This window comes from Perognathus longimembris, chromosome 23 (genome assembly GCF_023159225.1).
Source record: "Perognathus longimembris pacificus isolate PPM17 chromosome 23, ASM2315922v1, whole genome shotgun sequence".
Taxonomy (NCBI): domain Eukaryota; kingdom Metazoa; phylum Chordata; class Mammalia; order Rodentia; family Heteromyidae; genus Perognathus; species Perognathus longimembris.
Genome location: NC_063183.1, coordinates 3062918 through 3090807, shown reverse-complemented (window position 1 = coordinate 3090807; position 27890 = coordinate 3062918). Strand labels below are relative to the sequence as shown.

Below are 27890 nucleotides of genomic sequence, written 5' to 3'. Positions count from 1 at the left end.
CGATCTCTCGGCTCTCCTCTAGGCGGCCCTGCGCCGGGGCTCGGCGATCCCCAGGCTGTACGTACGCAGACGAGGCGGAGGCTTTGATTGGCTGGGGGCTTTTTGGCGCGCTGGGCCGGCGTGGGCCCGGTGGTGGTGCGCTGAGAGGACCGCCCCGGGTCTCACGGACTGGGTTCCTCAGTGTCCGCGCAGGCCCGGGAGCTGGCGTTCGGCCTGAAGCCCCATGGACGAGGTTCCTGGGAAGTCCCTGAGCTGTGCGGAGAAGGAACAGGTGCCGCGGGCGCGGGATGGGCGGGCGGTACCCGAGTCCCCCTTCCGGGGGACTTCAGACCCGGCCTGTCTCCTCGGCGGTCCCAGGGCTGCATTGCTCTGCGACCGACCATCCTCTGAGGGCCGAGGGGCACCAGAAATGTATGTGTACCAGAGTTGCTGTGCCCTGGTGATGTGGAGTTTACCAAACAAATTAGCAACGTAGTTTACAGTTACAACGCAGAAGTACAAAATGTAGAGCCTGGTAAATAAAGGTTAAGATCCTGACGCTCCCCTCCAGCCTCCAATCTTGAGGAAACCCCTCCCCCAGGAAGTGTGTGTGTGTGTGTGCTGGCACAAGGGTTCGAACTTGCTCCAGGCTAGCACACTACCATCTGATTCACACCTCCACTTAAGGCTTTTGGGAGGTTAATTGAAGATAAGAGTCTCACAGACACTCCTGCCCAAGCTAGCTTTGACCCTTTGTCCTCAGATCTCAGCCTTCGGAATAGCTAGGAATCGGCCTATCTGTTTTCTTGTCTGTAGCCTTCTTTATATGAAATTAGTGGTGGCCACTCCGTATCTTTAGCATCTGGGATAATAAAGACCCCTAGCAGGCATCAGTTACTGTCCCAAGTGTTAAAGACCACCATTGACTGGCTAAATGTTCGTTGGCTGAGTCAGGGTCTTGCACTGAGTGATGGGGAAAAGCAGACAACCCAGTGCATATGGTAAATGCTGGGATTGGGAGAGCACACTGAAGGGAGAGAGTGTCTAATCTGGACTTGGAGAAGCATCTCAAAGTCTTCTCCAAGAACATAAAAATGTAAGGTGAGGCCAGGTGCTGGTGTTTTACACCTGTAATCTTAGCTACTCAAGAGGCTGAGGTCTGAAGATCAAGGTTCCAAGCCAACTAGAGAGGCAAGTTTCACCTCTAGTTAACCACCTGGGACAGTACCCAAGCCCTGAGTTCAAACCCCAGAACTGGCACATACCCACAAAAATCTTGAGGTGTGGCTTGGAGAGTCTAAGAATTGTCAAGGTAGGAAATGCTTCAAGTTCAGGAACAGTTTATACCAAGGTCCTGAGAAGAAAGCTTGGTGCTTTGTGAGCACTGAAAGTGAGTTTGTATAGGTCATTGCCTCCTCCCTTCCACCCTGAGTCTTGCTTCTGGTCCTGGTGTGACACACTCAGGTCTAATATCCATTTCCGATCTCTAACTCCAGCTTTTTACTGTTAAACATTCTTGCTGTTTTTCTTCCAGCTGGAGGAAAAACTTGCACTTTTGAAAAAGGAATACAGGAGGACACTGGCCCGCCTCCAGGTAGGTGAATCATCTTTTCAAACAAAGGTGTTGTGCAAACTATATGAAAACATTTCTTGCCAGGCACCAGTGGCTCATACCTGTAATTTTTTTTCCCCCATCCTTGGGCTTGAACTCAGGGCCTGGGTGCTGTCTCTGAGCCTCTTTGTGCTCAAGGATAGTGGTCTACCACTTGAGCCACAACACCAACTTCTGGCTTTTTCTGAGTAGTTTTATTAGAGATAAGAGTCTCTTGGACTTCTCTGTCTAGGCTGGATTTAAACCATGATCTTCAGATCTCAGGTTCCTGAGTAGCCAGAATTACAGGCATGAGCCACTAATGCCCTGGTTTACGGCTGTAATTATAACCACTCGGGGTGGTATCTAAGAAACACAGCTTGAAGCCAGCCTGGGAAGAAAAGCCCATGAAACTCTTAGTTCCAATTTACTACCAAAAAGCCACAAGTGGGGCTAAGGCCTAAGTTGTAAGAGTGCCATCCTTGAGTGATAAAGCTAAGAGATAACGTCCAGGCCCAGAGCTTAAGCCTCAGTACTAGAACAACAACAAAAAAGATTTCTAGACAACAATATAGTGTTAAAAATAGTTATGGATGGGGGGGCTGGGAATGTGGCTTAATGGTAGAGTGCTTGCCTAGCATGCATGAAACTCTGGGTTCAAATCCTCAGTACACATAAACAGAAAAAGCCAGAGGTGGTGTGGCTCAAGTGGTAGAGTGTTAGCCTTGAGCAAAAAGAAGCTCAGGAACAGTACCCAGACCCTAAGTTCAAGCCCTAGGACTGGCCAAAAACAAATAAAGTAAATATAGTTCATGGGGTTGGGGCTATATATATTTCTTTGGTAGAGTATTTGTACAAGGCTGAGCACCACAAAGGGAAAGAAAGAAAGGGAGGAAGATAGGAAGGAGTAGGGAGGGAGGGAAGAGTGAAGAAGAAAGGGAGGAAAAATAAATGTATTTCTTGTGTTGCTTTGGTTTTCTCCAGCGTGCCCAAAGAGCTGAGAAGATTAAGAATTCTAAGAAAACAGCAAGACAAGGTGGCTTGCTGGATCAGCAAATCACATCGCAGACAACACAGTCAGGTAAAACCTAGCCTGCCGGCTCAGGCAGACTTTAGTGTTTAGTTTCCAGGTACCTGTGTGTTCTTCCACAGTCAGTAAATAAGAAGCAGAAGACTTTGTAATTGATGTGAACTTTATGCCTTATAAAATTCAAGCATACCTACAGCCACTTTTTGATGAATGAATAATGCTGTGTGAACATCCATATAGAAGTTTCTCTGTATGTACATTTTTTGTTTTTGCTTTTGTTTTTGTTTTTGCTGGTCCTAGGGCTTGAACTCAGGGCCTGAGCACTGTCCCTGGCTTCTTTTTGCTCAAGGCTAGCACTCTGCCACTTGAGCCATAGCCCCACTTCTGGCCTTTTCTATATATGTGGTACTGAGGAATCGAACCCAGGGTTTCATGTATTTGAGGTAAGCACTCTGCCACTAGGCCATATTCCCAGCCCTGTACATTTTCATTAAAAAAATTGTTTTTTATACTGGTACTGGATCTTGAACCCAGGGCCTTATGCTCCTGTCTGGTATTTTTTTTTTTTTTTTTTTGGCCAGTCCTGGGCCTTGGACTCAGGGCCTGAGCACTGTCCCTGGCTTCTTCCCACTCAAGGCTAGCACTCTGCCACTTGAGCCACAGCGCCGCTTCTGGCCATTTTCTGTATATGTGGTGCTGGGGAATCGAACCTAGGGCCTCGTGTATCCGAGGCAGGCACTCTTGCCACTAGGCTATATCCCCAGCCCATGTCTGGTATTTTTGCTCAAGACTGGCACTCTTGAACTGCACCTCCACTCCCAGCTTTTTTTTTTTTTTGGCCAGTCCTGGGCCTTGGACTCAGGGCCTGAGCACTGTCCCTGGCTTCTTCCCACTCAAGGCTAGCACTCTGCCACCTGAGCCACAGCGCCGCTTCTGGCCGTTTTCTGTATATGTGGTGCTGGGGAATTGAACCTAGGGCCTCGTGTATTCGAGGCAGGCACTCTTGCCACTAGGCTATATCCCCAGCCCCCACTCCCAGCTTTTTGTTAGTTAGTTGAAGATAAGAATCTCAAGGATCTGGGCTGGTTCTGATCTTGATCATTAGATCTCAGCCTCCTGAGAAGCTAGAATTAGAGGTGAGAGCCACTGGTTCCAAGCTTTGGGTTTGTTTTTGTTGGTTATGGGGCTTGAACTCAGGGCCTAAGCTCATTTCCTCAAAGTTGCGCTCTACCACTTTGAGCCACAGCTCCACTTGTGGTTATATGGTGATTAATTGTAGATAAGATTCTCATGGACTTTCCTGCCAGGGCTGGCTTCGAACTGAGTAGGCAGGATTACAGGCATGAGCCACCAACACCTGGCTTTACTTTATTCGTAAGTAAATATGTAGTAGTTGGCTTATTGTGGAGCTAGAGGCCAGGGCCTCAAGCATGTTAGGCAGGTTTTTGTCCTGGATTTGTACTTCTAGCCTTATTATAATTTTAAACAAATATAGAATGTTTTTGTCCCATTTAAAAAGTAAATTAGCTAAATTCATGTGTGTACGCCCATGCGTGCATGCACATGTGTGCTTGTGTGCATACATACATATATGCATAAGGACTGAGAAATATATTTTTCTTTTTCTCGTCAGAGCCTAAAAATGAAGGATGTCCTTACGACCAATTACAAGTCTACACCCAACTTAACAAAGACACTGGAGAAAAGACTTCTCTGACCTTTGTTGAGCCAAAGTCCTTTAACCCTAAAGACGGCTCAGAAGAAGGATTATATATACAAAATACAGATGACATCCAAGAACATTTTCCCTATAAAGTCAGTGGCCTTGATGGTAAGAAAAGGCAGAATGAACTGCCAGGGAAGAGAGAAAAGCAGCCCCAAAGAATGTTTGCTTCTCAGGAGACAGAGTGTTCCTTTGACACCAGTTCACTCATTGTCTCTGGAAAAAGAACTAGGAATCAGGAAGCAATCAATAGCAAAGATCCTAGTTCATCAGCAACTGTAATAGGTTCCCTCACAAGTCCTCAGCCTGAAATTCAGGGCTCTCCAGCACCAGCTACTGAAGCTGCTAGAAAGATGGCAGTAATTCCACCAAGTGCTGATTCAGGAAGAGGAAATGAAATCTCCAAGGAGACCATAATTCCTTTACATTCTGCATCAGACAGCAGCTATCATCAACATTGTAGGCCTTCTGAAGGTCACTGGGAACTTAGTACTCCAACATTTCAAAATACCAGTCCTGCTCTACCTGTTAACCTGCAAGCACAAGGCAGAAAAATGTCCGTCTGTACAGATGACCCAATAGTAAATAACATTGTTGGTGGCAGTGGCCAGCTGCCTAGAAGTCCTAACTTAGAGGCAGACAATTCATGTTGTACAAATGAACTCACTTGCAGAAACTTAGCACCAAATATAAGCCAAGACTTAAAGGAACAAAATCATCACACTGGAAAGTCTTTAGAACCTCCAGGTAACCCTCTGAATAGTAAAAATGAGAATGTTCAGGAAAAGAAGGCCCTAGATCAGCTTAAGAGTCTTAACCTAGAAGCAGGAGAGCCTGTTTCTACAGAAAGTCAAACACATTCTTGCACAGTGGTTGAAGGCCTTTTGTTTCCTGCAGAATACTATGTTAGAACAACCCGTCGCATGTCCAACAGCCAGAGGAAAATAGCCCTGGAAGCTGTGATTCAAAGTCACTTGGGTGTCAGAAAGAAAGGGTTTAAAAGTAAAGAAAAAGGAGTAACTAAAAGTGTAAAGCTTTCTAATGAAGAAGCTGGACAAAGTGAAATCAGCATGTCGGACACAAGCTCAGGAGTGCTAAGTTCAAGTCCTTCTCAGGAACTTCTGTCACAAAGTGAAGACCACTCTCCCTCAGTAGATCCTAAAAACAACCACTGTCCTAGGAGGCCTGTCACCAAGTCATCTGCTAGAAGACACCGAGGAAAAAGAAAGTCAGCCCACACCTTGGCCCTCGATCAGTGTGAACCACTTTTCCCATCTTCTAGCACATTCAGTGTTGAGTGGTTCAAACGCCAGAGTGAAAACACAGCAATTCAGGGTAAGAAAAGATTGTGAAGTCAAGCTGGGTGCCAGTGGCTCATTCCTGTAATGCTACTCAGGAGGCTGAGATCTGAGGATCGTGGTTCAAAGCCAGCCTGGACAAAAAAGTCCATGAGACTCTTTATCTCCAATAAACCACTCAGAAAACCAGAAGTGACGCTGTGGCTCAAGTGGCAGAGTGCTAGCCTTGAACTGAATGGCTCAGGGACTGCCCAGGCCCATAGTCCAAGCCCCCTAACTGATCAGAAAAGGAAAATATAAAGCCAGTTGGGCAGTGAGGAAAACACATAATTCTTCCGTGCTCAGTACCTGTACATACTGCACAGATACAAACTCATTGTGTGGTCATAGCAGCGTGCTATGTTAAAGTAGAATCTTGGATTGTCGGGGCGCGGGTTGTTATTATGTGTGCCAGTACTGGGGCTTGAACTCAGGTTTTAGGTGCTGTCCCTTGGCTTTTTTGCTCAAGGCTAGCATTCTACCACTTGAGCCATGTCTCCACTTCTGACTTTTTCTGTTTAATTGGAGATAAGCGTCTTGTGGATTTTTCTCCAGGCTGGTTTTGGACTATAATCCTCAGATCTCAAATCTGAGGAGGTAGGATTCTAGGTATGAGCCACTGTACCTCAGCTTTGTGTTTTGTTTTATTCTTAATTAGCTTGCATTAGTTATATGGGAGTAAGGAGATTTCATTGTTACATCTCCACACGTTTACACTGTATTCCAGTCAACCTCACCCCCACTATTGCTTTCTGCCCTTCTTCCCTTGTCTGTATACTCACTTTCAAATGAGAAAAGGCATAGGAAGATTAAAATTACTTTGATTAACCTCATTAAAATGACTGCCAACACTGAAACCTGGTAATTTCACTAAAGTTGTTGAAAAAGCACTGCAAAGGAAAACATATTGGTTGCTTGCCAAAATTAATGTCTGTTCAGGTACAGAACAAGCTTTATTTTCAGGTAGAATTTTTTCTTGTTTTTTTTTGTTGTTGTTGTTGTTGTTGTTTTTTTGCCAGTCCTGGGGCTTGAACTCAGGGCCTGAGCACTGTCCCTGGCTTCTTTTTTCTCAAGGCTAGCACTCTACCACTTGAGCCACAACACCACTTCTGGCTTTTTCTATATGTGTGGTGCTGAGGAATCCAACCCAGGGCTTCATGTATACAAGGCAAGCACTTTACCACTAGGCCATATTCCCAGCCCCAGGTAGAATTTTTTTTTTTTGCAACAATCAGAAATGTAATTGTTTTTTTCCTTCCAATTTGTAGATTTTTACATTTTGAATGTTGAGGGGATAGCCCAATGGTAAATGCCTCCAGGTAGAATTTTTTAATGTAAGAAGAGTGTTTTGAAATAAAATAAAATGTGCTTGGAGTAAAGTGAAAAAAGCACTTGGAAGTGGTTAGATAATAAAAAAAGGCCTGAGCCGCATTGTTAGATAAAATATTTAATACTCCCTGTGGTCTATAGGATATAAGATTTTGAAGTAGTAAGCAAGAAAATGCTGTAATTTAAACATCTTATTCATTTTCTTGGGAGCTAATCATATCTGATGACTGCATCATTGCTTGTGACTTTACACAAAGGATGGGCAGATGTCCTATAAAGGCCAGATAGTATATATGCTGCAGTCTTGTCATTTTTCTCAACTACTCGGCTAAGCAACCCAAGTAGCCACACACATTTTGTAAATATGCTTGTGTTCCCATAGAACTTTTGTCCAGAAACAGGCAGCAGCCTGCCTTGTACAGTGAACATAGACTCCGGTCTTGGGGCTCTAATTCAGTTACATGTAACAGTAACCAGGTGTGGTGGCATATACCTGTAATCTCAGTACTCAAGAGGCTGAGGCAGGAGGATTACCACTTTAAGGCTAGCCTGGGTTTCCTAGACAGACCATATCAAAAATCAGAAGTGCTGATGGCTCATGCCTATAATTTTAGCTACTCAAGAGGCTGAGATCTGAGGCTCACGGTTCAAAGCTATCCCAGGCAGGAAAGTTTGTGAGACTCATCTCCAGTTAACCACCAGAAAATCATAGTGGTGCTGTAGCTCAAAGTGGTAGAGTGCTAGCCTTGAGCAAAAGAGCCCAGGGATAGCACCTACACCCCAAGTTAAAGCCCTATGACCACCAACAACAAAAAAATCACAGGTGAACTGGAGAAGTGGCTCACGTGGTAGAGCCCCTGCCTAATAAGCACAAGACTGAGTCAAAACTGCAGTACCACAACAATAAATTAGTAAAATTTTAAGCCAGGGAAGAGAAAGCGCCAGTGTCTGGCTCACAACTGTAATCCTATGCTAAGAACTGGAAGATCACAGTGCAAGGCCAGCCAGTTTGCAAGACCCCTCCATAACCCATAGATGGATGCAGTGGCATGTACCTGTCATCCCAAGCTACATAGGAGGCTGACACTGGGAGAATCCTGCCAGGCCAGGCCAGCCTGGACAAAAAGGCATTCAAGGCTCTGCCTCCCCAAAGAGAGGCTTGATGGGTTGTACACCTATGATCCCACCAACTTAGTAGAAGCCTAAAAGTAGACAGATTACAGTTCAGGCCCACACCCAGATCTAAGGTCCTGTCCTAGTGAAAAACAAGGCTGGAGGTATGATTTGGTGGGATCGCACCAGCCTAATAAGCCTTAGTTCAAACTCCAGTACTGAAAAAAAAAGAAAAAAAAAAAGCTAAGCATAGTTCTTTATAATTCCAGCATTATCTATAATCCCAACATTACAGAAGCTGGATTAAAAGTTTGAGGCCCCAGAAAATAAACAGAAGCAAAAATAGATTGTGGGCCTGGGGCATTGTCCTTTAGTTTTTCCACAGACACTCTACCACTTGAGCCACACCTCTACTTCCAGCTTTTTGTTATTTGGAGATCAAAGTCTTGACTTGGTCTTCCTGGGCTGGCTTTGAATCATGATCCTCAGATCTCAGCCTCCTGAGTGTCTAAGATTACAGGTATGAATCATCAGCACCCAGCTTCATTTAAAAAAAAAAATATTGGTACTGGTCCTGGTGCTTGAACCCAGGACCTGGTGCTGGTCCTGAGCTTTTTTGCTCACATCTGACACCATTTGGAAGTGATTTCAGAGGTTCTTCACCCAGCTCCCTTGTGAGTGGCAGTGAGGGAGGAAGGAAAATAACACAGATTGTCCCGATGTGACATAGTAAGTCATCAGCTGAGTGGAACCTGCCCCAGTCTTCCTAGTCCCCATTAACACTCAGATTACCACATTTCTAGGACCTGCATAAGGCCAGCTGTTAGCTTACTACCCCCTCAGGTTTCAGAGTCATGGGTGCGAGAAATGAGAAACATTTTCTACTATACTTGAGTTTGGAAGCTAATTCTTTGGAGGATATTAATGTCTCATATTGTGCATTCCTATTGTGGTTTATTTTCCTGTCTTGGGGAAGGAAAGTCATTGTCCACTAAAAAAAAAAAAAGTATTGCTAGGAGCTGGTGGCTCATGCCTGTAATCCTAGCTACTTAGGAGGCTGAGATGAGGATAGAGATTCAAAGCCAGTTTGGGCAGGAAAGTCCATGAGACTTTTATCTCCAATGAGCCACCAGAAAACCTGAAGTGGCAGTATGGCTTAAGTGGTAGAGTGCTAGCTTTGAGCTGTAGAGCTCAGGGACAGTGCCTAGGCCCAGAGTTCAAGCCCCATGACAAAAAAAAAAAAAAAAAAATTTACTGACCTTTGGATGCTGACACTTTCAGAGCCCATTTTATAAGAAGGAAATGCTTAGTTTCAAATTTTCTTCCATATGACAGATTTTCAGTTACCTGATGAAGACTTTGGGCCTCTGAAGCTTGAAAAACTGAAGTCCTCAGACAAACCCATTGAGCCTCCTGAATCAAAAGCATATGCAAAGAAGCTTCCTCAAGAGGAACAGAGTCCTCTGTGCACAGCTGCAGAAGGGAAGGACTTGGAAGAGGAAGCTATGTTTGTTCCAGGAAAAGCACATCCTCAAATGCCAAGCCCAAAGAACCAGACTCCCCACAAGGGCCTTTCTTCTTCCATGTTACTCTTCACTCCTTTAAACACTGCTACTGCTGCTGTTGGCAATGAGAGTGCCAGGCCTGCCACACAAGTGTGTTCCCCAGCTTTCCCCACCCTGGGCACCACTCCAGCTTTCAGTTCTCCTGCATCCTGTGATGGAATGTCTGCCCGGGGTGATGGACCAGCTTGCTCCCTGCCCCACCTTGCTCCCTTGGAAGACACAGTCAGTCTACCTAGGACTCCTAAACAATCGGTCTATACAGCCAACCCTCTCAAACTGGTTACCAACCTGCATGTGCCAGGTAGGCGAGGACAGTCTGCCTGTGACCGTGACTGTGGCCCCCAAGCAACACCTGCACCTACTGAGTCATTCACTTTCAGAGAAAATCAGCTGTGTGGAAACGCATGCCTGGCGTTGCATGGGCATTCCACTGAACAGGTACAATTGTTTCCTTGTGAATTTTCTCTGAAAGAATAAAATGTGGGGCTGGGAATACGGCCTAGTGGTAAAGTGCTTGCCTCGTATACCTGAAGCCCTGGGTTCGATTCCTCAGCACCACATATATAGAAAAAGCCAGAAGTGGCACTGTGGTTCAAGTGGTAGAGTGCTAGCCTTGAGCAGAAAGAAGCCAGGGACAGTGCTCGGGCCCTGAGTTCAAGCCCCAGGACTGGCAAAAAAAACAAAGAATAAAATGTCTTAGCGAATGTGGGCAGCATGCCTTTCTTGCCAGTGGCCTCTGTGTGTGAGGGTTTTAGCACACTACCCTGAGATTTATTTCATGGAGAGCATTTAGGTCCTGGGGAAATTCAGGGTGATTAAGTGGATTGTTAAATCTGTTCTGTCATTGGTGCTGCTGGTAGAGATGGTTACAGGCACGGTCCTGCAACTTGGGGTCTGCTCAATGAGGGACGCAGGCTGGCATCATAGGTAAAATGTCCACTGATGGCCTGGTTTTTTGTTTCCACAGCCCGAAACGGCACATCCTCCAGCTGGTGAGAGCCTAAACCCAGGCAGTCTACAATTGCTTTCCAAGTTAAAGGTCAGGAGATTTGTTGTTACTATGCATAATGAATTGATAATGGAAAAGTACTCTGATCAGCTTCTGTTTCTCTTTCTTATTAAATATACTGATAAATTCAGAAAACAGGTTTGAATTCTTTATTTGTAGTTTTTTATTTTTTTTTCCCCAGGACTGGGGACCAAACTTGGGGCCTTGGGCTCGCCAGGCAGGCGCTCTTCCGCTGAGCAAGATCCCCAGCCCTTGAATTCTTTATTTTTGTTGGTTGTGGAGCTTGAACTCAGGGCCTGGGCACTGTCTTGGAGCTCTTTTGCTCAAGGCTAGCACTCTACCACTTTGAGCCACAGCACTACTTACATTTTTCTGGTAGTTAATTGGAGATGAGAGTCTTGTGGACTTTCCTGACTAGGCTGGCTTTGAACGTGCTCCTTAGATTTTAGCCTTCTGAATAGCTAGGATTACAAATGTGAGCCACCAAGCTACAATATTTATTCATATTTGCATTTTCAGTTCTATAGTTTCTATGTCCAGACTATTGCCAAGAACAACTTACTTAATAACTTAATATAACTTAGTACCTAAATTTAAATCAGGCATTTTGATAGGAAAACAGAGCTGAGAGTCATCCTGCCTCTCTACCCAAATAGTGTAGTGTTTACAGTATCATTTAGAATGATTTGTAAGACAATCTGCTGGTTGTTAGTCACAAGTGGCTCCCACCTGTAATCCTAACAACACAAAAGCTCAGGGACAGCACGCAGGCCCTGAATTCAAGACCCAGGACTGGCATTAAAAATAAGAAAGGAAGGAAGGAAGGAAAGTGAGCTGGTTGCAGTATACACTCTTATAATCCCAGCACTCAGGAGGCAGAAAAGGATTGCATAGATACAGCCTCAACTATATCAAAAGAATGAATGAATAAAAAAGAAGAGATGAGACACAGTTCTAGATTTTGATGTAGTGAAATGATCATTGTTTTTTTGTTTTGTTTTGTTTTTTCCAATTTGTGCCTGTCCTGGGGCTTCCACTCAGGGCTTGGTGGTTGAGCTTTTGTGTTTAAGGTTCATGCTCTACCACTTGAGCCACTGCTCGACTTCTGGAAATAAGAGTCTCATGGACTCTCCTGCCCAGGCTGGCTTTGAACCTTGATCCTCAGCTCTCAGCCTCCTGAATAGCTGGGATTACAGGCATGAGTCACTGGCACCCAACTGAAATGCTCTTCTTTGTGGTGTGATAATTGGGGATATTACCCAGAGGTGAACTACAGCCCAGAGGAAAGCTTTAAGACACAAGAAGTACTTTTGCTTCAGCAGGGACTCCTTGTCTATGAAAGAGTCACACTCTCTGCTCCATTTACAAACTATGATAGTCAACTTTAATAACTTAGTTCCTTAACAGTTTTATCATTTTGTTCGTGTCTTGAAATTTAAGGCCTTTTTGTATACTTTATGCGTAGCTAGGATAACAGATGTATTACCACTACACCTAGGAATTGATTGAGATGGGGGTCTGGCTAACTTTTTTCCCCTGCTACCCTCAAACTATGATACTGCTCATCACTGTCTCCACAGTAGCTGGCATTACAGGTGTGAGCCACTGCATCAGCAAAGGCTGGCCTTGAACTCAGTCCTCCTGCCTCAGCCTCCCTATGGCTAGGATGATAGGTGCCTTGTTCTCACTTTGTTCTATCATTTTCTTTTGGTTTTACTGACTTCTTGAACTTCATACTTCATATTTTAATCAATTTTTCTCCTTTATGATGGTGAATTTATCTTGGAAATACTGCTTTGATAATGCTTTGTAGATTTTAGGGTTCTCTTTTTCAGGAGTTTGTGTGTGTTGTTGTTGTTATTTTTGGTGCCTATCCTTGAACTTGGGTCCTGGAACTCATAGTTCCTTAGCTTTTTTGCTTAAGAGTAGTTTGGTGGGGCTGGGATGTAGCTCAGTGGCAAAGCACTTGCCTAGCAAGTGCAACATCCTGGGTTCAATCCCCAGTACTAAAAAAGGAAAGACAAAAAAAAAAAAATACAGTTTAAAAAAAAAAAAAGAGTAGTTTGGTGCCATGTGACACAGCTCCACTTCTGGCTCTTTTGGGGGGAGGGGAGAGTTGTAGGTGTGGCTCAGTTGGTAGAGCAAAAGCAGACCTAAGTACAGAGTTCAAGTCCTGATCTTGGATCAAGAAGAAATAAGAGTCTCACGGACTTTCCTGCCCTAGCGGGCTTGTCACTACAATCCTGATGTCTCAGCTTCCTGAGTAGCTAAGATTATAGGCCTGAGCCACTACCACCTAGCAGGAGTTTTTTTGTTTTTGTTTTTGCCAGTCCTGGGCCTTGGACTCAGGGCCTGAGCACTGTCTCTGGCTTCTTTTGCTCAAGGCTAGCACTCTGCCACTTGAGCCACAGCGCCACTTCTGGCCGTTTTCCATATATGTGGTACTGGGGAATCGAACCCAGGGCTTCACGTATACGAGGCAAGCTCTCTTGCCACTAGGCCATATTCCCAGCCCAGGAGTTTTATTTATTTATTTATTTATTTTTTGGCCAGTCCTGGGCCTTGGACTCAGGGCCTGAGCACCATCCCTGGCTTCTTCCTGCTCAAGGCTAGCACTCTGCCACCTGAGCCACAGCGCCCCTTTTGGCTGTTTTCCATATATGTGGTGCTGGGGAATCGAGCCCAGGGCCTCATGTATACGAGGCAAGCACTCTTGCCACTAGGCCATATTCCCAGCCCCAGGAATTTTATTTTTAAGACATAGCTTATTATACCACCCAAGATTCTCTAGCCTTAGCCTCCTAGTTGTTGGGATTATAGATATGGTCATCAGGCCTGGCACTTACTAGGTTTTGACATGGATTCTTGTGTGTGGTTCAGTGTTATCTCCATTAACTCATAAGTGTTTTCATCAAGATGCTTCATTTCCAAATGGCTAAGCTCTCTTGTGGTTAAACAAGAATGTGTCCATTGCTAGATCTAAAAGCTGTCGTGATATAAATAAATGCATATAGGCAATTTAGCTACATAAGACCCATAAAGCTTTCTTGGCATCTGCATAAAACTTCACTTCTTTTCCCTAGCATTTCATTTCATCCTTGTACTGTGTTACTTTGCATACTTGTTCATTCTTCCTATTTTTGTGCTGGTCCTTAGGTTTGAATTCAGGGCCTGGGCCTTTGTCCCTTAGCGTTTTCATTCAAGGCTGGCACTTTGCCACTTGAGCCACAGCTCCATTTCAAGTACATGCTTGTTCTTGTCATAACACAGTTGTTGTTGCCATTCTGGGTCAGAACCCCTGCAGTTCCTGTTCTGTGGATGTGAGCGCCCTGTGGTGGGATCAAGCTGGCTTGAAGGAGCCATGCATCGTAACTGCTTGCGAATACGCAGTTTCTCTTTGGAAGCCGCTGCGTACGTGGCAATGGGAGAAAATGTACACCTGGCACTTCTCGGAGGTGAGTCCAAACCTTAGAGCTGAAAGGCATCTTTGGCAGTCACTCGTGTGATCATGTAGATTGACAACTTGCAGAATTGTGCCTGACAACATAAGGGTGGGTTTATTTCTCACTGCATATTAATGAAAAATTTCAAAGAATTGTGATGTGAGTCTCTTTGTGCCACCATCTTGAACCCACCATCAGCTTTGTTTTAACACATGTGCTTTAACACATGTGTTTTAACATAGTGCTTTGTTTTAACACATGTTTTATCAACTGTTATACAAGGCCTGTTGCAGGAACTTGGAATTTCATGTCTTTTCCGACTTCTAAACGTACTTATGCCTGTCGTCTTTCTCCATCTCCTCTATTTGTCATCTGAGTAGCTGGGATACACATATATTTTAAGTGTAGTGTTCTTTACAATCACTGGCTAGAATTTACTCAATGATTCCCCTGTCATTAGACATAGAAATAGTATTAGGGCTTGGTGGCACATCTATAGTCTTAGCTACTTGGAAGGCAGAAAGAGGATCACTTGATGCCCACAATTCAAGGCCTTGTCTTTTGACCTGGATACTGATGGCTCACACCTGTCAGCTATTCATCAGGCAGAGATCTGAGGATTGTGGTTTGAAGCCAGCCTAGGCAGGAAAGTTGGTGAGAGACTCTTATCTCCAGTTAACCAGCCAAAAAGCTGGAAGTAGAGATGTGGCTTAAGTGGTAGAATGCCAGCCTTCATAATTAAAAAAAAAAAAAAAAAAGACAAGACACCAAGTAAGCCAGGCACTGGTAGCTCACACCTGTAATCCTACATACTCAGGAGGCTGAGATTTGAAGATTGTGGTTTGAAGCTGACTGGGCAGGAAAGTCTGTGAGACTTTAAAATTTTTTTAATTTATTTTTTGTTTGTGTGGTACTGAGGAATCAAACCCAGGGCCTCATGCATGCTGGGCAAGGACTCTACTACTGAGTCACATTCCCAGCTCTGTGAGACTCATCTCCACTAAACTACAAAAAAAAAAAAAAAAGCTGGTTGTGGAGCTGTGACTCAAATGGTAGATGGCTAGTCTTGAGTAAAATCAGCTCAGGGGCAGTACCTTGAGTTCAAGCCCTAGTACCAGCACACACACAAAATAGAGGAAGAAAAGGGAAGAAAGAGGGCAGTGTGTTTGAGGCGGGTGCTAAGTAACTACTGTGCATAAGGTGTCTCTAGTACCTTCTCACATCTGCTTTAGTGTTCGAAATCATCCCTGTACAGTAAAGACATGAAACAATGTAGGAAATTTTGGGAAATGTAGTTTGATTTAAAACAGAAACAACAAAATACAATTTAACTATTTTGTATTATCTAGGTTCCAGTGTTACAAATAGTTCCAGTGCCCAATGTTTGTAATCTGGTGTGTGTGGCATTAGGAACTTTGGAAATCAGAGAAATCAGGTATGAAAGTCCCAAGGAGTGACTCCTGTCTGGTTTTGGTGTGTTTCATGTGTGTTGTGTTTTCTTTGTTTCTGTCAGCTTGTTGTGAGTTCAGATTCTTTCAAGAACCTAAATTTAAGAGTAAAGGAAGGTTTTTTTTTTAAAGTCATGTCATGTTTGGTTGATATTTCTGTTTTAAACTTTGTACTTAGGCTTATAATAGCTCTTCACCTTTTGGCTTAGGGCATTGCTTTGGTCCTGCGGTGATGAAAGTGAAAGGCACGTGCTCCTCCAATCAGGAAATATAAAGGCTGTGCTTGGCTTGACAAAGCGACGGCTGGTCAGCAGCAGTGGGGGCCCCTGTAATCAGCAAGTGGAAGTGATGACGCTAGCAGAGGATGGCAGGTAAGCAAGGCACTGGGTAGAGAGGTGTTTGTCACAGGTTTCAGAGACAGTGGATCCCTGGGATCTCACTCCCCTGTGCTGGGGTCAGCAGGAAGTCCATCAACCCAGGGTCACAATCTAGAAGCAAGTCTGGGAAGTGGGAGCCAGCAGTGGCAGAGAGCAAGTCTACAGATGGGGAGGCTTTTCTTTCTTCAGTCTTTTTTGAAATCTTTGTGTCTCTAGACACTGGTGGCTCATGGCATGAGCTAGTTAGTTACTCAGGAGCCTGAGATCTGAGAATCCTAGTTCAAAGCCAGCTAAGACAGGAAAGTCTGTGACACTCTGTATCTCCAAGTAACTACCAAAACAAGCCAGAAGTACAAGCTGTGGCTTAAGTGGTTGAGCACTAGCCTTACAAAAAAAAAAAAAAAAATGGCACAGGTACAGTGCCCAGGCTCTGAGTGCAAGCCACAGGAGACACACACACACACACACACACACACACACACACACACACACGAAATCTCTGTGTTGCTGGAATATTAGAAGTGCCTTCAGGTCTTCAGCTCTTTCCTGACACCTCACACTTTGTGTCCTTTGCTTCCGTGGCCATCTGGATGCTGGTAATTGCGACGTATATTTCTAGTTAATCTCTTTCTCAGACTGCTTGTCAGCCCTCTGTGGGCACTCACAACATCCTTTTTTTTCTTTTCTTTAATTTTGGTTTTAGTGCTAAGGATTGAACTGTGGGCCTCATGCATGCTGAGTATGTGCTCTCCCGCTGAGCCTGTTCCACTTTATTTTTTTATTCATGGGTGTGCCCTGTGTGTGTGTGTGTGTGTGTGTGTGTGTGTGTACACATAGACACCCTAACTGGAACTTAAACTCGAGGCCTTTCACTCTTCCTTGGCTTTTTCACTCAAGGCTGGTGCTCTACCCCTTGAGGCAGAACTCTTATTTCTGGATTTTTGTTAATTAATTGGAAGATCAGAGTCTCACTGGCTTTCTTGCCCTGGCTAGCTTAAAACTGCCTTACACCTTAGCCTAGTGAGTAGCTAGGCTTATAGGTATGAGCCACTGGAACCCAGACACTTAATTATTATTAACTTTCTCTCTTTCCTAATAACAGGACAGGGATCTTGGCTGTCTTAAAAAGACAAGTGACATGCTGTAGTTAGGAAAGTGTGTTAGTGGGAATAATCTGGAAGACTAGACCATAAATCTCTGCAGCTTAATGATGGGCTAGACTTAAAGGCAGGTGGAAAGGTTGATCGCCAGAATTTAGGACTGGTGACTTGAGAAGTAGTTGTATAGTTGTTGAGAGAATGCCAAAGAAATGAGATTTTGTGTGTGCATATGTGTTGTGTGTTGTGTGTTGGTCCTGGGGCTCTAACTCAGGACCTGGGCGCTGTCCATGAGTTTTTTGTTGATTTTGGGGCTTGAACTCTGGTCCTAGGTGCTGTCCCTGAGCTCTTCAGCTCAAGGCTAGCGCTCTACCACTTGAGCCACAGCACTACTTCTTCTGGTTTTCTGGTGGTTAATTGGAGATAAAAGTCTCATGGACTTTCTTGCCCAGGCTGGCTTTGAACCATGATCCTCAAATCTCAGCCTCCTGAGTAGCTAGGATTATAGGCACCAGCCACCAGCTGTCCATTGAGGGTTTTTTTGCTCAAGACTACAGCTCTTGTTTGAGTCACAGCTTCACTTCTGGGTATTCTTTTTTTTTTTTTTTTTAAGTGCTTGATTGGTAATAAGAGTCTCACATACTTTTCTATCCAGCCTAGCTTTAAACTAATTCTCAGATCTTAGACTCCTGAGTAGCTAGGATTACAGGCATGAGCCACCTGCTCCTGGCTTCAAGAAATGAGATTTAAAGAGAAAGCTGATGAATTTAGTACTGGACATGATGCATCTGAGGTGCTTATAGCATGTCCAAGTACATAATATAGAAACATTATGTGTTTATTGTAGAGAGTCTAGAATACACATTCTGTACTTCAAATGCTTCTTCCAGTATTAGGTCGATTTTTATCATGTACAGTTCGTGATGGATACAAGAGCTATTTAGACATTGCTTCAGTGCAAGGTCTTGATTTCTAATACTGTCTTGAATGCAGAAGCAAAGAGAAGCGCTTTCTGATGCCCCCTGAAGAGACGGTACTGACTTTTGCTGAGGTGCAGGGGATGCCGGAGGCTCTGCTTGGCACCACTGTCATGAGCAATGTCGTCATCTGGTGAGCTTTCCTTGGGTCTCAGATCTTTGTCTGCATATAAGGACTTCCCTCTCTAAATTCATGTTTGTTTTTCTTATTTATTTATTTAATTAATTATTGCCAGTCCTGGGGCTTGAACTCAGGGCCTAGGCACTGTCCCTGAGCTTCTTTTGCTCAAGGCTAGCACTCTACCTCTTGAGCCACAGCACCACTTCTGACTTTTTCTGTGTGTGTGGTACTGAGGAATCAAACCCAGGGCTTTGTGCATGCTAGGCAAGCACTCTACCACTAAGCCACATTCCCAGACCTGTTTTTATTGTTGTTGTTTAATTTTTGTTCCATTTGTTGGTGGTTGGTTTAGTTTTTGTTGGTACTAGAGTTTGAACTCTGAGCTTCTTCTTTACCACTTGAGTCACACCTCCAGCACTTTTTGCCTGTTTTTCCGATCGAGTCTTAGACATTTTGGCCAGGGTCAGCCTTAGACTTTAGTCTTCCTACTTAAGCCTCCCACATAGCTAGGACGTAAGAGTCAAACACCATGCCTTGCCTATTTCTTAAGATTAGGGGCTGACGGGCTGGATGTAGCTCAGTGGCAAAGTGCTTGTCTAGCAAGTGCAACGTTCTGGGTTCAATCCCCAGTACCAAAAAGAAAAGACAAAAAAAGGAAGATTGGGGGCTGAGGGGTCTCACTAACTTTTGCCCAAGTCGACCTCAAACCATGATTCTCTTGCCCTCTCTCTTCCAAGTAACTGGGATTACAGGCATGACACTGTACCTAGCTTTTCTCAAGGTCTTTATATATAGTTCCTGTGCAAAGAAAGCTTTGTATTTGTTAGATGACCTGTCATACCCATTACTGCATGTATTAAGTACACAGTGAGCCATACATACTCTACTGTAGGGAATTAGAAGAGAGGTAGTAACTGTGAGCTGGCATAAATGGAGAAAGAAGCTAATTGATTGTCTGCATCTTGGAGGCATGGGGCCTAAGCTTGGCCTATGGGATAATAGGAAACTGGCTAGTAACAAGAGGGCATTGGAAGGGAGTGCCTGAGCAGAGGCCTGGACCAGGGAGACACGTGGCAAGCATGGAAGAATAGTGTAGCCTTGCTGGCCAGGCTTGTGAGGGCGTCATGCAACATGAGACAGATCTTGTGGCAATGAGGAGTCCACGGTGGGATGCCAGGACCAGTGCCACAGGTCCTCAACACAGTGAGGAAGGTTCCCCAAACTCTTCCTCTTTCCTCATGTCCCCTCTTCTCTCTGTTCTTCCTTTTCCTGGTTTCTGCCCCAGCTTAGTCTTCTCTTCTGTCTTCATTACCTTGACCTACCTCTGCTATAAATAGATACACTGTTAAAGCTGTAGCCCTTCACCCCGCCTAGTCTGCTTTCTTGACCATTTTCTTCTCTGGAAAATTTAGGCATGCCCTGGGTTCAATTCCCCAGCACCACATATATTGAAAAAGCCAGAAGTGGTGCGGTGGCTCAAGAGGTAGAGTGCTGGCCTTGAGCAAAAAGAAGCCAGGGACAGTGCTCAGGCCCTGAGTTCAGGCCCCAAGACTGGCAAAAAAAAAAAAATATATATATATATATATATATATATATATATATATATATATATAGAGAGAGAGAGAGAGAGAGAGAGAGAGAGAGAGAAAAGAAAAACGAAAATGGAGACCATAGAAAATTTCCTGTGGATTTGGGAGACATTTGTCCCCAGTGATCTCGCAGATTCAGTTTAAGGCCTTGTACAATATAGTTCTACTTTTCACTAAATTTGACTAAGATAAATTGAAGGTACATGTGCCTTAGTTTTCCCTTGGTTGTTTCCTAAAAGAATATTGTGTGCAAGACGGTTTGCTGGATAGATGGTGTCAGCTTATTTATTTTTGGTGTCTTAGGAATTTAAGGACTGGTCAACTCCTGAAAAAGATGCACATGGCCGGTTCTTACCAAGGTTCAGTGTGTCACAAAGCCTATTCTGAAATGGTGAGTGATTGTCAGCCCTACCTTTGTCTCCCTATGCCTTACTGTCGGCCTTACCCAGTAGATCAGTGACAGTAATGAACAGGCCTGGCCTGTTGCCCACTTTCTCACAGCTGGATAGCTGTGTTTGCCTTTTCTTGAAGTTTCTGGATGAACACGTGTTGGGAGTGTGTGGTTGCTTATTAGATTTTCTGGCTGTTCTCCTAAGGGAAGAAACACCATTCCTTGCCATCATGTTAGGTCTTAGTTTCAGCATCTGACACATAGCTGTCCAGGTATGGAGGGTGAGGAATATCTGCATGAGTATCTGAAAAAGCCATGTGCAATGCCAGGCACCAGAGACTCAGGCCTATCATCCTAGCTACTCAGGAGGCTGAGACCTGAGGATTGTGGTTCAAATCAGCTCAGGCAGGAAAGTCTGAGACTCTTATCTCCAATTAACGGGCAAAAAGTTAGTTTTAAAAGCTGTGGCTGAAGTGGTAGAGCATTAGCCTTGAGAAAAAAAGCTCACAGGTAGGAGCCAGGCCCTGAATTCAAGCCCCAGGGCCAATACAAAAAAAGAAAAGCTACATGCAGGGGCTGGGGATATGGCCTAGTGGCAAGAGAGCTTGTCTCGTATACATGAGGCCCTGGTTCGATTCCCCAGCACCACATATACAGAAAACGGCCAGAAGTGGCGCTGTGGCTCAAGTGGCAGAGTGCTAGCCTTGAGCAAAAAGAAGCCAGGGACAGTGCTCAGGCCCTGAGTCCAAGGCCCAGGACTGGCCAAAAAAAAAAAAAAAAAGAAAAGCTACATGCAGAGGTATCAGCAGCTGTGTGGGTGCAATGAGGACACTGCCCTGGTATCAGTGGTACCTTGAGGTCATGAGCACCTAGAGGGCATAGATGCTAAGATCTGAGTATCCCAATTCAAAGCCAGTCTGGGCTGGAAAGTCCAGGAGAATCTCATCCCCAGTGAACCACCAGAAAACCGGAAGTGGTACTGTGGCTCCAAGTGACATAGTGCTAGCCTTGAGCATAAAGACTCAGGGATAGTGCCCAGGCTCTGAGTCCAAGCCCCACGACCAACAAAAAGTAGGATAAAAAAATTCAATCATTTTAGAAATTGTTAAAGTAGAAAGTATGTGTTTCTTATTCTAAAATGGCCCTATGGTTTAGTTTTCGCTTTGTTACCAAAAGAATAGCTACATCGGTTTGTGGATACATCAGTAATAATAGGAGGATCTGAGCTTAGCTCATACCTGTAATCCTAGCTACTCAGGAAGCTGAGGCTCACAGTTACAAGCTAACCTGGGCAGGAATGTCATGAGATTCTTATCTCTAATGAACCACACAAAATCTGGAAGTGGAACTGTGACTCAAGTGGTAGAGTGCCAGCCTTAAGTGAAAAGGCTAAAATGACAGCACTCAGACCCTGAGTTTAAGCCTGACTACAAACACACAGAGAAAGAGAGAGAGAAGTTCTTAGCACCTTCCTCTTTTGGGAGAAACCATTGACACTTCCTCCCACAGGAGACAGCTATGATGCCCTCTTTGCCACTCTACAAGTAGCAGCATCTGAGCTTTTGCCAGCTCTTTAGACTTGCCTGAGAAACCTTCTCTTACTAGTTGTTCTTAGGAAAATGTGTTTTCAGCTTTCAAAAGCCACTTTACATGTGGTATTTCTTTTTTGGAGATTGTATACCTATGTCAGGGCTTTCTCTAAAGGTGGAGGAAATGATGACTTATCTAGAATACCTCTAAGACCCGTGCTTAAAGCTTCGAGTCCACTTCCTGTCTGCAGAATGAGGGAACCGATGATTAATTACACCCTAGATATTCAAGAGCTTACAGATCGATCCCATTATTCGTTGATCTAGTCTTTGCTGAGTATTCTCTTGATGGTCTGGTTGTTTCTCTTCTACACTAGGGGCTCCTGTTTGTTGTTCTGAGTCACCCTTGTGCCAAAGAGAGCGAGTGTTTGGGAAGCCCAGTGTTTCAGCTGGTGGCGATCAACCCTAAGACGGCCCTGAGTTTGGGGGTGCTGCTGTATTGCCTGCCCCAAGAGCAGGCTGGAAGGCAAGTGGGTACAGCTTTGGTTCTGGGTGTGGCCCTTTGGAAGTCACTGTACAAATATAAAACTAAGTATTTTGTGTCCCCTGGATAAATGAGAAACTCCCTACTGTAGCTCAGAACAGGAATGTTAAAGTCTCATGCCTGTAAGCACAGCTACTGAGGAGGCTGAGATCTAAAGATCAAGGTTCCTAGCCAGCTCAGGCAGGAAGGTTCATGAGACTCTTTATCTCCAGTTAATGAGTAAGAAAGCTGGAAAGAGCTGTAGCTAAAGTGGTAGAATGCAAGCCTTGGGCACAAAAGCTCAAGTAGTGACCAGGCCCTGAGTTCAAGCCCAGACTTGCACTCCAAAAAAAAAAAAAAAGACAGGGCTGGGAATATGGCTTAGTGGTAGTAGAGTGCTTGCCTCGCATACATGAAGCCTTGGGTTCGATTCCTCAGCACTACATAAATAGAAAAAGCCAGAACTGACTCTGTGGCTCAAAAGGTAGGGTGCTAGCTTTGAGCAAAAAGAAGCCAGGGACAGTGCTCAGGCCCTGAGTTCAAGCCCCAGGACTGGCAAAAAAAAAAAAAAAAAGAATGTTTCATAAGGTTGAGTGGATCCCAGATTCCCTGTCTCCTGATCCCCACTAGTATGGGGTTAGTTAGGGCTTGGGATTTTTTTTTCCCCTACAAGAAACTAATCTTTACTCGACAAAGTTCTAAATAAGTGGAATCTCATGCTACCCTGGCACCAATCTCTAGCACAACACTATAACACATGGACAGACCCAAGAGCCCTCAGGGAAAAAAGGGGAAGGAGGGACTCAGGAAATGGATGACTGCAGACCAAGGCCTGTCTGTGTTCTCAGCCCTGGCCAGGACAGGTTAAGAAGCTGAAACTTTGTTGTGCAAAAACCAACCAGAATAAAGTTAAATAGTTTTCATTTAAAAAAGGGAAGGAGTGGGGACTGGGAATGTGGCTTAGAGGTAGAGTACTTACCTAGCATGCATGAAACTCTGGGTTCAGTTTCTCAGTACCACATACACAGAAAAGGCTAGAAGTGGTGCTGTGGCTCAAGCCATAGACTGCTAGCCTTGAGCAAAAGAAGCTCAGGGACAGTGCCCAGGCAGAAAGAAGGCAGAAGGAAGGTAGGTAGGCAAGCAGGCAGGCAGGCAGGCAGGAAGGAAGGAGAAAACCAAAAGCATCAGGCCCCCTATTCCTGAAAGTAGCACTTGGTGCCCCTCACCTTGAGAGGAAGGGGGTCGCCAACCCCTTTAGGTAGACAAACTATCTATACACCCCAGAACCCAGTGGAAGATGCTTCAAAGAACTACCAGAAAGCAAAATGGTATTTGCAAACTTTTTTTGGACACAAATGGCTTCCAGAGACCTGCTCGAGTTTTGGGAGAGAGGACCTTGCTGGGCTGTGAAATGTGCTCTAAGTGACCCTTGGAGTCCCTCTTGGAGTCAGGCAGGGCCTGACTGCCTGACAAGACCAGAGCCAGGGTGGGATCGGGTAGAGGGCCCTGGAGGGATGAGTAGAGCAGGCCCTGGGCTGATGGACTCCAGTCAAGCCCCCCAAATGCACGGGCTCCTGCAAAGAAGTAGAAAGCGGGGAAGGTAAAAAGGGTAACAAGGGGTTGGGATGTGGCCTAGTGGTAGAGTGCTTACCTTGTATACATGAAGCCATGGATTTGATTCCTCAGCACCACATATATAGAAAAAGCCAGAAGTGGTGCTGTGGCTCAAGTGGTAGAGTGCTAGCCTTGAGCAAAAAGCCAGAAACAGTGCTCAGGCCCTAAGTTCAAGCTCCAGAACTGGCAAAAGAAAAGAAAAGAAAAGAAAAAGGGTAACAAAACTTAAAAGGAGCTGCAGGGCCCACTTTCTCCAGCAACTTAAATAGCCATGCCCCCTTCCACCATGGCCCTATCCCCTAGGACTGCTGCTCCAGTGTTGGTGGCATCTCTGGGCGCAGTGGAGATGGGGACATTTGCCTTTTCCCCTGCTGGAAGCCCAAGCTCAGGTTCTTTCTTGCCTGGAAGCACAGCCCCCACATGTGACTGACACTGAAGAGCTTCAGCCCAGGACTCCAGAAGTGGACCCCCAGGGGCAGAGCATGTGCTGCCCTTGAAGATGCTTCTGGAGAGCCCAGGGGCAGGCAGCAGGGACAGAAGGCTGCCCCTACCTCTCTTAGGAGGGAGGGAAAGCTCCCAGCCCCATACTTCCCGGTATCCCGGGCCAGCCTCTGCCTGCTGCTGAGGTGGTTGGTACCTACCTTGCTGGCCAGAAAAGACAAAGATGGGGGCACATTGCCTAAGGCTGCCCCAAATCTGGCAGGAAATACCTGGTGCAGGTCCAAAACATGTACATGCTGACAGGGAGCCCCCCAGGTGGCCCTCTTCCCCAACCCCCAAGGTAACTGAACCTGGCCCCCCCCTTCCCCCACCCAGCCCTTCCCTGTCACCATCGATTCTAGCCAAACAGCGGAAGCCTCTTCTAGATGCAGAGTCCATGGAAGGTATGGCCTAACTCAGAGGTTCACTCAGTTTCCATGCAGTCAGGGAAATGGGGTGGCTGGCCCAGTGTGGCTGGCTGTGGTATCCCCCCCCCCCACGCATGTGGCCGTGTGTACATGAATGTACGTGTCTCTACAAGGACAACCCCCTCCCTGCCTGCCCTCCTTCGCCTCCCCCAAGCTGGTTCTGTGGCCATGTGGATTTCTCTCTCCATGTGGCTAGACCAGGTAGGCTACCTGACATGACCCCAGTTAGAGGTCAGGGGACCTCCTGCCCACCTAGATGTCCCCCTGCCTCCCTGCTTGTAGGACTAGAGCGTGGAGGCCCCACCTAGGATTTTTTAATGTACATGTCAACTCTGGTTGTCTTACTCAGTATATTTAAAGCAGCAAGTATTGACTGCTCTATAGAAAACAGAATGGTTTATGTTCTTTCTATCAGAGCTCATTTAAGGAACTTTTCCTTGTACCTCAGGAAGACATTGTCCCTTTGAGACATGGCTGAGCCTCACTGTGCAGATAGTCTTGATAAATGGACAGGAGACTTTGCTTCTCAAGGCTTTTCTGAGCTAGAAAATAGCATTGAAGGGGCTGGGAATATGGCCTAGTGGCAAGAGTGCTTGCCTCATAAACACAAAGCCCTAGGTTTGATTCCTTAGCACCACATATATAGAAAAGGCCAGAAGTGGCGCTGTGGTCAAATTGGCAAGAGTGCTAGCCTTGAGCAAAAAGAAGCCAGGGACAGTGCTTAGGCCCTGAGTTCAAGCCCCAGGATTGGCAAAAAGAAAAAGGAAAGAAAATAGCATCGAAGGCCGGGATGTAGCTTCCTGGCAAAGTGCTTGCCTAGAAATACAATGCCCTGGGTTCTATCCCCAGTACAAAAATAAATAAAATAGCATCGAAGTCTGATTGGGCCAGTTAGCATCTGAGTCTTAAAGACTCAGATTCTTAAAGACTCCCTTTATCTGTGTTGGGGGAAAGGATTGAAAAGAAGCACCATAACTCAAGATGACAATGTTTAGCTTTAATAGTTCATGAGGACAAGGAGCCTTAAGAGTTACAGTGCAGGACTGGGAAATACGGCTGAGTGGTAGAGCTTGCCTAGCATGCATGAAGCCCTAGGTTCGATTCCTCAGTACCACATAAACAGAAAAGTCCAGAAGTGGCACTGTGGCTCAAGAGGTAGAGTGCTAGCCTTGATCAAAAAGAAGCTCAGGGGCAGTGCTCAGGCCCTGAATTCAAGCTCCAGGACTGGCACACACACAAAAAGTTACATTGCATGCCTCATTGCACCTTGTGCAAAAGATGTTTTCTGCCCCACACACCTGGCCAGCTAAGTCCCTATGCATTTATTCCTGTAAACACCTAGTAGGATTTATGGAATTTGGTGCTCTTTTCTGAGAGACTCAAGATCTCACCTACAATGTGTGCTTTCACGTACTACTTGCTGTCTTGGATGTAAAGAGCCCTAGTCACTGGCCTAGAAACCAATCCTGGAGACAGCTGATGGCTCCAACATCTTACTTAACTCCATGTGTTCAGCAAACCTTGAAAGCCTATGTAGGTCCAGTCCTGTAGGTAGCATCTCTTAGTCCATTTGAGCTGCTATACCAAAATACCAGACTAGGCAGTTTATGAATAATGGAAGTTCATCTCTCCCAGGTCTAAGATCAAGGTACTGGCAGCTTCAGCGTCCCGGGAGGATGCACTTCCTCCTTCATAGGTCATACTGTCTGACTGTCTGTATGCTCCCGTGGTAGAAGGGATGGACTCTTCTCTGGGATCTCTCTCTCTCTCTCTCTCTCTCTCTCTCTCTCTCTCTCTCTCTCTCTCTCTCTCTCTCCTCTCTCTCACTGTCCCTGAGCTTTTTTTGCTCAAGGCTGGTACTCTACCACTTGAGCCTCAGCTCTACTTCCAGCTTTTTTGCTGGTTAATTGGAGATAAGAGTCTCATGGACTTTTCCTGCCCAGGCTGGCTTCGAACTATGATCCTCAGATCTCAGCCTCAAGAGTAGGATTACAGGCATGAGCACTCATCTTTGGCCTAGGTTTTTTTGCCAGTCCTGGGGTTTGAACTCAGAGCCTGAGCATTGTTTCTGAGCTTCTTTTTGCTCAGGCTATCATTCTACCACTTGAGCCACAGTGCTACTTCTGGCCTTTTCTGTTTATGTGGTGCTGAGGAATCGAACCCAGGGCTTCATGCATGCAAGGCAAGCACTCTACCACTAAGCCACATTCCCAGCCCAGGCCTAGTTATTTTTTGTTGGTCATAGGCACTGTCCCTGAGCTCTTTCACTTAAGGCTAGCAGTCTACTCCTTTGAGCCATAGCACCTCTTCTAGTTTCTTGGTGGCTAATTAGACATAAGAGTCTCGTGGACTTTACTTCCCAGGCAGGCTTTGAACTGTGATCCTCAGATCTCAGCCTCCTGGGTAGCTAGGATTCCAGGTGTGAGCCATTGGCAGCTGGATTGGTTTAGTTCTTTTTTTTTTTTTTTTTTTGGCCAGTCCTAGGCCGTGAACCTGATCAGGGCCTGAGCACTGTCCCTGGCTTCTTTTTTTGCTCAAGGCTAGCACTCTGCCACTTGAGCCACAGCACCACTTCTAGCCATTTTCTGTATATGTGGTGCTGAGGAATCGAACCCAGGGCCTCATATATACGAGGCAAGCACTCTTGCCACTAGGCCATATTCCCAGCCCCTGGTTTAGTTCTTAAAAGAAAAGCCAGCTTGTTTGTTGTGTGATGTGAACTGTCTCCTCTCCTTGCTGCCAGGTTCCTGGAAGGGGATGTGAGAGATCACTGCGCAGCTGCTGTCTTGACTTCTGGGACAATTGCCATCTGGGACTTGGTGCTGGGGCGCTGTGCTGCCCTCCTGCCACCCAGTCCAGGTCAAAATTGGTCTTTTGTGAGATGGTCAGCTACAGATTCTCATTTGCTGGCTGGACAGAAAGATGGAAATATATTCATATATCACTACTCATGAATTACAGGGAAAACACTTTTCTGGGTGCATTTGATCTCCTAGCACTCTTTGGGGACATTGGGAGAACTCCCGAGTGACATGTAAAGGGATGACTGGGGATGCTGGCTGTTTAGTGGTGGCACTGCTGGTTCATGCTCACCTTGAGGGAAAGGATCTAGGGCTCTGGTGATAGCCACATTTGCACACTTAGGTCTAAAGTTGTACAGAAAACTTCAAATGTCAATAAATATTTATTTTCATACA

At 45.4% G+C, this 27890-nt stretch overlaps 1 protein-coding gene across 5 annotated transcripts; it reads left to right on the top strand.

The window, feature by feature from the left end:
* The first annotated feature begins 130 nt into the window (after window positions 1-130).
* Window positions 131-27890, top strand: Palb2 (partner and localizer of BRCA2). Of its 5 annotated transcripts, none has more exons than XM_048332089.1 (13): window positions 131-271; window positions 1514-1573; window positions 2555-2651; window positions 4234-5658; window positions 9438-10105; window positions 10635-10706; window positions 13970-14131; window positions 15469-15554; window positions 15777-15938; window positions 18038-18151; window positions 20032-20119; window positions 22026-22178; window positions 27437-27890. In XM_048332089.1, the coding sequence occupies exons 1-13, from the start codon at window positions 224-226 to the stop codon at window positions 27722-27724; spliced, it is 3423 nt and encodes a 1140-aa protein (XP_048188046.1). In that variant the 5' UTR covers window positions 131-223; the 3' UTR covers window positions 27725-27890. The 5 variants fall into 5 exon arrangements, with proteins under 5 accessions (XP_048188046.1, XP_048188048.1, XP_048188045.1 ...); XM_048332091.1 differs by having other exon boundaries at window positions 18035-18151; window positions 22026-22174; XM_048332088.1 differs by having other exon boundaries at window positions 18035-18151.